Source organism: Hirundo rustica, chromosome 1, assembly GCF_015227805.2.
Source record: "Hirundo rustica isolate bHirRus1 chromosome 1, bHirRus1.pri.v3, whole genome shotgun sequence".
Taxonomy (NCBI): domain Eukaryota; kingdom Metazoa; phylum Chordata; class Aves; order Passeriformes; family Hirundinidae; genus Hirundo; species Hirundo rustica.
The window spans coordinates 137861807-137874260 of NC_053450.1; the positions used below are offsets into that span (position 1 = coordinate 137861807).

A 12454-nucleotide genomic window follows, 5' to 3' on the forward strand; every position below is an offset into this window, starting at 1 on the left:
TTCATTACTTTTGTGCTTTCTTAACAGTTTCAGGTCAGTTCTCTCTTTCAAAACAAATATAAGTTATTTGTATACCATTGGCTGTAAACCTACCAGATTATTCAGTATGTGATTATCAGAGGGGGTTTTCCTGAAGCTCTGCTCACTTTTAAACACCGTTATCACACATCTGCATAAGCAGCTCTTCAATACAAACACACCTTCCTTCTTCAACACACAAACCAGGTAAGATGATACAAGATTTATTATTATTTTCTTTTACTAAGGCACATGACAAATAGAAATACTGAGGTACAAAAATGCAGGTTCTGCATATGAGACTTAAAACCCCATTTTGACAAAGATGAGCCACATCTCTTCTTGCTCACAACATTCAGCTTTTAGCCATTTTTTTCTTTTGTACCAGTTCAACAAGCAACTTGTATCTTGCTATACACTCCTCCTGAAAGAAAACACAGAAGTGTTATTCAAAGGTTGATATTTTAGTACTGCTTTAACGCTATACATGCTACTTTATTCTAGAAGAAGAGCTAGGCTCTGGGGGTTGTGTTGGGGCTTGTTTGGTTGGTTGGGTCTGGGTTTTTTGTTTGTTTGTAGGTATTTTTTTGGTTACGAGGTTTTTGTTGGGCTTTTCTTGGCTGGTTAGTTGTTTTCTTGTTGTTCTCAAGTTGCACACTGAATTTGCACACTACATCTAGTGAAGAGGGGATTAGAAAAGTGAACTTGCAATTTACATTTCTTAGTGTCTCATTTATCTCTTTGAAGAGCACACAGACCCAAGAAACAGTTGCCCAATACTGGACAATGACTGCAAGAGCAATTGTGGAACAGCTGTATTGCAGTATCTGTTTGAAACAGCTACTCCAGTGTGAGGCACACTGGAGGCTAAGCTGAGCCTTCAAGGTCACCAGTGCAGCTCCTGCAGACCCCAGAAACTGCTGAACAGCTTCAGAGCCAGAGAGACACCCAAATCCTTCCCCACTGCACTTCTGCTCCCTCACGGTGTTTGGGGCAAGTATTACAGGGCTTTTCTGCAGCTACAATGGCTGAAGCAAGCAAACTATCACAACTATTAGAAAATCTACTAGAGACCATCTATCCCAATGACATTTAATGTTATTTTTTAAAATTGTACTTATAAAAAGAACATTAGATAGATTATTGAGCATTTAACACTGCAGATGAATTACTTATTTTGTTTGTTCACTGAGATGGGTTGAGACAGGTATTGTGAAAGTGTAAGCAAAGCAGCTCAAAATTTGTTTAAAATCTGATTTTGTTCTGCAGCTGAAGATATGAAAGGCAGTGGAGAGGCAGATATTTTAAATGAAACAGGAGGTTCTTGCAAAATTTTCTGTATTAGATCACACAAACTGAAATAAATGAAAAAAATGTTTTAAATAAAGCAACAAATGTGACAGTAACGCTCTTTAGGTCACCTGAGTCTGGACTGAGAGGCCAAGTATAGGCCTCACCTTTCTATATGGACTCCCCTTCTTAAGGTAATCGTAAGTTGGTAGCAACGTGTTTCCCCTCAATTTATATTATAGTTCAGTCAAAGCAAGTCATACCTTGCTTCTTCCAGGAACACATTTTGCTATTTTATCCCAGCGATCCGATGTTCCCTTTGGATACTGCTGCAAGGCCATTTCAAGAAGTTTCTGTTGATTTTGAGTCCACACTTCTTCTGGTGCACGGCTTTTCTCCCTTCTTCTGCTTTCATCATCACTCTCTTCCTCTTGCTCAGTGTTATCAAAATCTTTCTGACGTCTCCCTCTGCCCTTCTCTTCCGGTGCCTCTTTTGTTGCCAGCAGAGCCGTTTCAGGTGCTTTGACAATTTTTCGTCTGCGGTGTCTAGTTTCACTTGCCACGGTCTCCTTTGGATCTGTCTGGATATCCATCTGCTCTGATACAAGATTGTAGTTCCCCTCCTCCTCCACTTCCTCTTCCCTTTCTCGCTGGGTGATTATGTGATCCGGCAGATTCATGTTGACTTTGAAATTTTTGGAATTGTGTGCCAGCGTTTTAAGCTCTGAGAGCCTGATGACACCTGTTAGAAGCACTGCTGTTACACCTCTGAAAAAGTAAAACACTCCACAAACAAGCAGGGAACTGCCCACAAATTAAAGGTTCTCAGAATAGTGCAGAGTGGACAAAAAACTCTTCTGAACTGACAGCTTAAGAAAAACAAAATTGGGAAATCAAGGCATTCACTTGATCAAAGTGATGAACTTTGCCAATTAGGAGCTTATCTGATCTGTGGGAAGTGCTACTGAATTCTCACACTGATACAAGTGAAGAGAGCAACCTGAAGAAATTACCAGACCCCACAATAAATGGAATAAGAAAGCCTGGGAGGATGTAGCTGAAGGGAAATGTGCCCTCAGAATACCCAGCAGATCTCTTTTCTCAAAGTAAGGCAAAGCTGCAAAAATCTACAGAGCAGACTATGAAAGGCACAGCTGTCACCCAAACCCAGTCATTTTCATAAGCACACACCTGGTGTACATGTAACAGAATCCTTCACCTGTTTGGCTTTCAGGGTAACCTGCATGAAAACAACAAAAATGAAGGACTGTTAACAAGTTACAGTTTTTACAGCCCCAAATAATTTGGGGCTATTGAAGAATTCATTATTAGCCTACTGCAAATCACCTACGTTGAAGACACAGTAAATATGGTGAGGCTGTTGTTCTTTGGCTGCCTTTGCTCATATGTGGAGCTCAAACTGGCTTAAAGAAACTTTCTATATTTAGTTCCTTCTAAACCATTCCTGGCTTATTAAAATAATATAAACAATGCTACACATTTCTATTACTATCACTATAATACACCACAGTTGATACTCAAATTTTATTTTCTTTCCTTGTTAAACCCTAATTTTCTGGCCTAAAAATACCACAAGGATAGGGGGGAAAGAACCAAATGAGTTACCTTCTATATATTAGTTTCTCAGTACTGAACAAAGACAAAATAAACCACACAGATCCAGATGATGAAGCACAGAAGTGGACAGGCATTCAGCCCCCAAACAAAACATAACAGTTTGACTGCCAAAGATCAGCAAAGACATCTCCCAAGTCCTGGTACTGCAGCAGAAGTTATTACTGATAGTCCAGAGGACAGAGAACTGCATGATTCAACCTCCCCATGTATACTGAAATCTCTGTCCTGAGTGAAAAAATGACACTAGTTTTTTTATTTTTTTTAGAGTAAAAAGTGATTCAAAATTTGTTCTGTTTGTAAGCAAACAAACAGGCTCTCTCCCCGCCCAGAACAAGGAGCTTCCTCATCCCAAATTTCTAGACTTCACGACAGATAACATGCCAGGCTTCACTCAAAATTAAGATTCTTTAATTACTTAGCATCTTTGTTATATAGAATGACCACAGAATTATAGAATGGCTTGGGTTGAAAGGGACCTTAAGGATCATCTGATTCCAACCCTCCTGGCCATGAAGACACCTTCCACTGGACCAACCAGGCTTTGAACATTTCCAGGCATCCATGACTTCTCTGGGCAAACTTTTTCAGTGCCCCAACATGCTCACAATAAAAAAATTTCTTCCTAATATCTCATCTAGACCTGCTTCCTGTCAATTTAAAGCCATTGCCCCTTGTCCTGTCACTACAGGCACTTGTTAAAAGTCCCTCTCCAGCTCTCTTGCAGCTCCTTTTAGGTAGCAGCCTACAGTCCCAAATTCAGGTATCGTAAGCATCTTAAAATGTAGTGCTCAAAGAATTATACAATCTTTTTAATTACTGAAAATGTTTTATAAATACTATAGATATAGATAGATATAGATTTTTTTTAACATGAAGACTTTATTAAAAAGCCAGAAATGGAAATCAAGTAGTCTGAACCACTCAAATCAAACTAAAAATGTGGATAGGTAAGCCTCTGAATCAAATCTGATACGTGGCATGGGTTCCCTGTGTTCCCTGCTCTCTGAACCTGGGACCTCAGATGTTCACATCCATTTGGTGTAAGGTGTGTGGTAGTGCGCTGCCCAGAGCAAAAATAAAAAACACATCACTTACAACGTCAAGAACTCCTCTGTGTGGGATTTATGGGATTTACCCACAACAGGAGTCATTTAGGCCTCCTGAGCCACAGCACAGACTTCTGCTGTTTTAGCTACCTAATGTTAACAATAACAATTATTTCTTATCACAGCAGCACTAGAGAGCAAGCCTGCCAGAGGGGTTGTAAAGCCCTTTGCTGTGAGAAGAATTAAATTATAAGATTCAGGATTTTTGTTCTATCACAAGACTCATAAGTGAGCACCTCAATAGTTAAAATGCCTTGGTAACATCTGCTTCTAGTCTGGTCTTTTTGGTTCCTCCCACCCACCTTTCTGCCCACAAAATTGCAGCAGTTTGCTGTAAAAATAGGCTGGTGCTGGATCTCCTTAAGGAAATGACAGCAAGACTTAACAAGGCAAAGTGGTCTATTTTCCCTACAAATTAAGCCTCATTTTCTGGGATGATTAAGTTCAAATGAAAACTCTGTGAACAATGAAATCCCAACTCTAATTAACCAAAACCTTTATCCAGAGGTAGACATCTGGCACAGAAAACTCCAGTTTCTACTGCTGCAGTACGATAAAGTTTTAATTGTTCAAAGAAAAGTGTCAGAATACTGTAATATGAACAGATAATTTTAAGCGGCACTAACAGTTCTGGGATCCCTGTGATCCCAATTTGGAACAACACAAGGGATCTTTGAAAAATACGATCCATTAATAGAAATTGCCTTCCTTAAAAAAAATTTATATTCTAAAGTAATCAAAATTAAAATGCTTGTGTTCCATCTTTAGCAGTGTCTCTACAGTACTAATGATTTAAAAGGCTGAGAGGAACAGAAACCACTCTTGACTGCTGAACAGGACGGATCCTTAGTGGTGTCCTGCTATGCATCACTTAAATAGAAATCATGTTATATAAACTGGATTATAATAGATTATTTTCAAAAGAGAGAGAAGAATTTGCCATGCAAGTAAGTAGCTTTTAGAGCTTCCTGCAATGACGCAGTGGATTCATTGTAAATATGACAAGACCCTATCTGTTCTCGTGTATTCCAGAAAACTGTCTCTAAACCATTCTTCTATCTTTAAAGTAGGTCTTTCAGAGATTTACAGTCTGCTCATAAGGACATGAAGGTGAGAAGAGAGCAGAAAAGATTCCCTGAATAAAACAGAGCAGAATTAATTGCCAACAAAGACAGGTACCACGAGCTGCTGCCTCAGTGCCAACTGAGTTCAGTTTTCTCTCTGTCGAACCTCTGGTGTTTTCAGAGGTCAGCAATTACCATTTTATCTTTCAAGCTACATGTGCAACACAAACTTTGCTTTGGAAGTGGTGCAAATCAGCTGAATTTCAGTTTCCTTTACAAGACAGGGATCCCCAAATTCAGTTAGTGTATGTATCCCACAACAGATATAAATTTTGCTGCATATTACATCTACTTGAACTGGAATCTAAACCATTCCTCTCCATTTGAACAGTGAAGGATTTTGGTTTATTCCCAGATCCTGACTGCAATTCATATTTCCCCTTACATGCAAAAAAATCAGGAGAAAGTCTTTCCATAGGTTATCTCACGTTGGCCAACTTCAGTCATTATAGCTTGGCGAACCCAGATATAACATTTGCAGTAAGTTACTCCATTCATCACATCTAATATTTCCAAGACTTTATCTTTTGAAGGCTTTATGATATCTGTCCATATTTTGATGGACTTTCAATTTGAACATTCACCAGGTAAGCTGGAAATAACAACTGTGTGTATGGTTTAGATACTGAAAATCTACCATTTCAAACACTGAACAAGCACCTTCAGTTGACATAAGTTTGACAACTCATCAAGCTTCCCACAGCTTTACTATCATCATTCACAGGTTACAGGGGAAGATTATTTGTCTATTATTATTTTTGTCAGCTTTCTTCTTCATAGGGATGTTTGCAAGTCCTTTTCCAGGTACAGTTCACATTTACTCTGGCCCTTTTCACTGAGAGTTCAGGTATCACTTATTTAGGCTTCAGATTTATGTGTCCATCAGCCTCAACTGTCATTGTCATTCCAGATGCTGACACAGGCCAAGAATCGTTAACATGTCAGTATTAAACTGCTGAGGATTATTAGGAATCCAGCCTATGGAACATATGAAATTGTATTTCAATTTGATCCATTGGAGTTTAATCATTGTTCTTGCCACTCAAATCTGCAGACTCTTCTGTTGCCCATTCCTCCATGCTTTTTGACATCCATAGTATCAATTTAGATTTCCTTTCCAGGGGTGAATAGTGAGTGTTATTTACTAGCTAGTTCCCAACTGATTCATAAATATTCACTAAGTTATGCAATATAAGTTGCTCCACTGCTCTCCCTACTCAATGACTTATCATAGCTTGCTTACATGTTATTATTACTGTCATTAATTAGCAGATAACATACTTGGAAAAACTTATTCAAAGTATGAAGCAGCTGTAGAATACTCTCTTGTAGTTATTACTGCTACTTGTTCCTGCATAATGCTTTAAAATTACAGTTTTCATGTATATTAAATTATGAGTTTTATCCTGACTGTGAGAAGGGTGCAAAAAGCCTGTTGTTAGGATAACAGCTTTCACCAGTGTTTTAGCCAACTCCCTTAAGAAATCCTGGGTCTGGGGACACCTTAAATAATAAGGATCAAGACTATGAAATTGATTTAAAATGGAAGACAGAAGATCTCATATTCCTGCAAGTATTTGTACTGCTGAACAGACACACTGCATTATTTTATAGGAATCAACTCTAAATGTTGTAGTCCACCAGGGTAACAGAAGCCACAAATAAAGTCAGGTAATATCATGCACAGTGAAACAGATTTCCTTAGACAGATAAAGATGACAAAAAAAACACCTGGATGCAAGCAAACTGCTGGAGTAGAAATCAAACTATCTTACTATGGGACCTACAGAAAGAAACCACAGGAACCATTTGCTTCTGAGAACTCCCCTCTGAACTGAGTTTCAATAGCTCTTCAGCTATAAAAAGATTCTATCGAAAGCAAGTGGGATTAGTGGGATGATTTTATGTGATGAAAGCCAGACAGAGCTGGTTTCCTCCTGTACTGCTAACAATTAGTCCAGATCACAAAGACTAGTTGCTACTTAACAAGACACCTAGAAGTAAAAACATCCCTCATCATGACCATCCAGATGTTAAATCTCTTATTACCCTGGACACCTGCCACCTCTTTCAGATGGGACAATTGATACTTCAGAGATATACAGGGAAAAAAAAAAACCAGAATCAGCTTAAAAAACTCTCAGATGCACAGGAAAAAGCAAACTTTGCTATCACATGAATGAGAGGGTACATATCACCCTGCAGGGAAGGCAGACAAAAAAAAAGCATAAAACTGTGACAGATCTAGAGGGAAAACCCTGTAAAGTCAGGTACAGTGAATCTACTGCTGCTAAAGAGATCAACAGAAGCCTTTTGCAGAAGATGAAGAGCAATTCCCTGTTCTCACAGCAGCAGCCACCAGCTCAGCTGAGCCCTCCAGCACCACCCCCAGCCCAGGTCACACGCCAATGTGCCATTGCAGCCTGCACCATTTGCTGTCTCCTGGCAATCTGCTGTGGGCAACAACCAACCTTCCTTCTCCAGGATAGTTATTTTGATTAGAATTGCAGCAGATAATCACAGAAGTACCAACCTCTCGGGTTCTAATGATATCTTAAGAAAATAATTTGTAGGGATTTGTAGGGGGAGAAAATCTACATCACTTGGCTTTCCAAGTGTATGTAAACTTTTTGCAAAGAAGGATGACATTATGGTGCTGCTGAATGCCGGAGGGTCTGGAAACATTTTTTATTACTCTCAGCATCTTCCTGAGCAGAAGTTCTCTAAGTATTTGCTAAAGGTGTCATGGTTTCTCAGCATTAACTATCAGAAATTTGGTCTCCCAGTAGCAGTCTCCTGCACCCAGTTGTCATCTTCCTGCATGCTCCCCCATCTAGTTATGTCATGAAAAAATGCCAAGATCTGTGGAATTACAGAAAAAAGTAATGTGGAGACAGCCTGTGGGTAGTTCAGATTATTACGAAGCAATGAGGAATTTCTTGAATCTTTGAGGTTAATGTGAGTTGTAATCACATTTTTTCTTATAAGGGAAAGCCAGATACAGAAGGATTTTAATGGCGTCCTGCCTTTGTCAAAGTAGTAGGTGTTTACAGATCTAACTGCCCAGAACCACACAGAATATCTTGCCAAATTTAAAGTTCTCCCCTTATAACCAAAATACTACCCGTTGCACTGAATTTTCTTCCAATCTAGGTCTAAACAGCTTTTGCCATATCAGCTACAACCATATCAAGCACTGTTTGACATAAGTCAGACAACAATAATGATCCATTATTTTATTTCCATGTGACTCAAAATTTGTTGCTTTATGCTCCGTCTTCTCTTGTAGATACTAGATGGGCTGCTAAAATGGTCTTTCAGTTTTACCAGATGGGGGAAACTTCAAGTACTGAGCCAAATTATTCTCCATTTTTCCAACTATCCTCATTTGCAACTTACAAGACCACCTGCAAGTATTTCAAATCAGATGTACCTTTGTTTTCGCACTGCTTGTAATAGTTTAATAGAGTGTAACAAACTTTCCCAAAAAGTTGGTACTGTAACTAATCTCTAGACACTAGAGATTAAATTGTAGGTTAAATTTCATACTAACACAGCAAATGAGTATTTTAAGGACAACGTTCTTGAAAGAACTACAGAAGGTGTTAAGAATGTCACTGAATTTGCTTAGAAACACCAGTTGCAGCCAGCAACAATACAGTTTTCTTATGCTTATGGACTTTGAAGCCATGTGTGATGCTGAACTTTGCCACAGCAACAGAATCCCCAAAACAACTGTATGTTAATTATGAGGCAGCCTAAGATGTAGCCTGCAAAAAACCAGATTTGGTCTAAATCACCAGATGCAGAATTTCTCAGTTTAAGTCCCCAAACAGTTAATTTAAAGCAGCAAAATAATTACTCCATTCTTCAGAACACAAGAGGAAGAATTAGACTTGCTGGAGACTTCATACTGTGCTTATTTTTTGTCACTTAAAATCCATGAGAGAGTCTTTAGCTCTGTCCTATGGGCACTCATGCAGGAGAGGAGTTTGACTCAAATGTCCACTGCAACAACTACTTGGTCATCTTATTTTGTTACTGATGATGTGAAATGCATTACCTTTTTTGACAGTCAGAAATTTGAATTCTGCAATGAATTTCAATCCCAGCTCACTTTGAGCTTTGTGAGACATTAATTTACACACTCTATAAAACGTTGCAACATCACTGGCTTAACCCCTTAACAAGACATCTATCTGGACCAAAAGTTGCTGTCCCACTGCCTTCTCTGAAAAAACTTTTCCTTTAAGTGAGAAGAATGCTCTAGTCATGCTTTATGAGACAAAAATCCATTTTGTTTATAGGGGCATTGTACTGCCCAATCCTGTAAAAATGGCAGGGGCAACTGTAGGAGTGCACAGAATAAAACTGTCCAGTGAGATTGCTGTGAACAGCATCCACCTTTTCCTCCCTCTGAGTATCAACAGAGTCACTCTAGTGTGTCTGTGAGATTAGACGGGTGTTTTGAAGATGTCACTTTCAGATTGAGGGATCTACATGACCTATATATTATCTAAACCCCATCTTAGATATTCATAACCTCTCTTGGACCTCGATCTAGGTCTTTATACTTGAATAAGCAACCGAGAGAACTATTGATTACATAAATATATGCAAACTGCTAAGGGTGAATGTTGCAGAATATCCACAATTGGATTGCACCGTAACTGAGTTAACACAGACACAGTACACAAAATGAGATGTAAAACAGTCTTAGGAAAACAGTTAATCTCCAGAAGCAAAAGACCTAATAAATTCATGAGCTTTTACATATGAACCATTTCTCATATAGATGTTTTCTTGTTGACAAAGAAATGAGCTTGCATTTGTCAAAAATAAGAAATCTATTTCACAATGGCATATAAAGTGTAATGAGTATAAACTCACACAGTCAGACTTACAGGTTGAAACTGTTGCTTGGGCATACAAGAGATATCCCAAAATAAGCACCTACACCCCCACCTTATGCTTTCAGGTTTCATGGTAATTCAGAATGTCTGCCATCTGGCTATTGTTTTGCTGTCTACCTCAGTGTTTTTCTATACAAGCAGCAAATCCCAATCAGTCTGTTTTTGCAACACAAATGCATGAGATTAGTGACTGCAGGAGCAAACAGAATCAGTTTAAATCCTGTAAGACAAGTGAATGATATTACTTCACAAGTATGAAATCTGAGATCTCTTTGCCTTTAATTTAAAAAACCTGTACCTAATAATCACATTAAAGTCTGTTTGGCATGCCAGACAGCTTTTACTTCCTCTATTATTTTTACAATTTCAACGTCCTTTGTAGTTACTGAAATTAATTTATGCCTTTCAGCAAATATTTTTTTAAAAACTTTTTATCTATAAAGGTTGGTATTGTCAAGTACAATATACTTCTATAATTTCCCATCTAAGTGCTTTTTCTCAATTTTTGAATTCAGCAAAAGCTGACAATCATTATTATAAATCTTCATAAGGCTTAGCATTTGTCAAATCAAACAATATAATTTCTGCAGAAATAGTAGTATTGCAACTCCACTCCATTCATTATAGTATGTTGTAGAGTGTTCACAGTGCTTAGGAAATTCAAACATAACTTTTTTATTTTCTTTTAAAAGGTCAATTATTTCCTTAAGTATTGGCAGACAGGAATGGGAACTAACCCTGGAGCAACAAATTCAGCAAGGAAAATGGGTCAAAGAACAGATGTTTGGAGGATGACAGAGAGCAGTGGTACAGGTAACCAGGTCAGCAGGCAGGAATCCTGATTAGAGTTAACTGAACTCCATTTCCCTTTCATAATCAAAATATTTGAAAACCTAATTTACAATAACAGCCAATTGCAATAAAAATTACTTTAAAAGCTGCAGAAGCTTTCAGTTGTGAAAGCAGTAAGATTTCATTATATTAAGCCAGCTGAAAACCATCTTTATAGGAAAAGATTGCTAAATTCCCTATATGCCCGTACGAAGTGACAATTAACAATTCAAATAATTCAAATAATTAAACATACTGATAAAGTGAGCACAACTTAACCTCATCTATTTTGGGTCGATTATTCATTGGCTGTTAAAAGATGTCTTCTCAAAGAGAGACAAGATAAATATATCCTACATTTACCATGACAGAAGTAGTAGTAACCTTTCTTACAGTATGACTGTACCACGGCTGCAGACCCTAGCTCTGAGGTGCAAAGCACAGGAATATGCTGCAAAGATATTTATACTGGTGTCACATGAGGCAGCATCAACAGAAACAGTAGAGCAGGATGAGCTCAGGGACACTAGAGCATGGATGCAGTTGTTTATTTCTGGATTTTAGCTGGCACTTTCCCAGCAGCCTGCATCACACTAGATGGATGTACTTGTTTGGACAGGGTATCCGGTAGACATAGCCATATAATGGAAACAGAAATCCTTATTTGGGCTGTGCTTTGGGAAATAACAATTAACAAACTAAATGTCTACAAAACACCAACTTGAATAGTAGTAGACAAGAAAAAAGCTGAAGGAACAGTATTAAGAAATACTGAATTTAAGAAGTCAAGCTAAGGTATATGCACCAACTATGGTGACTATCTGGCTTTAATTCTACATTTTTAAAAGTGAATTCACACATGCTTCCAATTGTAGGGAAGGTTTTGTTTCCTCCCCTTTTCCTCCCAGATAGCTTGCACTTGCTAGTGTAATCACAGACCATATGAAGAGAAGGACCTAACCCCAGGCAGAATCACTATATTGATGTTGTTTCTTGCAGATGTTTGTGTAACCTGTCCTTAAAGGCCCACAAATACAGAGACTCCACAGCAGCTTATTCCACTGCTTTATCATCTCCATTGTAATTCTTTGTCCTCCAGTGTCTAACTCTGCAGCCTCTGACTAAATTTAAGGCAATAATTTCTTGTCCTGTAAAACTAATACTGTGGAAAAGACCTTTCCTCATTGTGGTTTTCTTTTTATGTAGTTGAATACTTATGTTCTCAGTTCAGTTTGGTGGGGGTTTTTTTGTTTGTTGTGGTGGTGTTTTTTGTTTGTTTTTTTTTTTTTTTAGCTCAACAACATTCATTCCTTCACAATCTTCCCTTGTAGATAACATTTTAGGAACCTTTCACTCTCATCTGGACTCTTTCTATCAAACCACATGTTTAAGAGTAATACTGAAATCTAGACACAAACTAAGGATGTAGTAAGTTTAAACAACACCACGAAGCTGAAAAGTTCAAAGACAAAATAGAATTTCTTTGGGATGGGTAGAGGGAGTGAATTTCCCTGATGCTTTCCTGATAGATATG

General features: G+C 38.2%; 1 protein-coding gene across 1 annotated transcript in view; it reads right to left on the reverse strand.

Annotated features, from left to right (window-relative positions):
• Positions 1 to 226: 226 nt before the first annotated feature.
• DNAJC1 (DnaJ heat shock protein family (Hsp40) member C1) overlaps positions 227 to 12454 on the reverse strand; it is a 107443-nt gene continuing 95215 nt past the window's right edge. Inside the window, exons 10-12 of the mRNA XM_040074748.1 lie at positions 2500 to 2548; positions 1572 to 2050; positions 227 to 442 (exon numbers count right to left, since the gene is read on the reverse strand). Coding sequence (XP_039930682.1) covers positions 374 to 442; positions 1572 to 2050; positions 2500 to 2548 — 597 coding nt within the window. The 3' untranslated portion in view covers positions 227 to 373. The remainder of the gene's footprint in view (positions 443 to 1571; positions 2051 to 2499; positions 2549 to 12454) is intronic.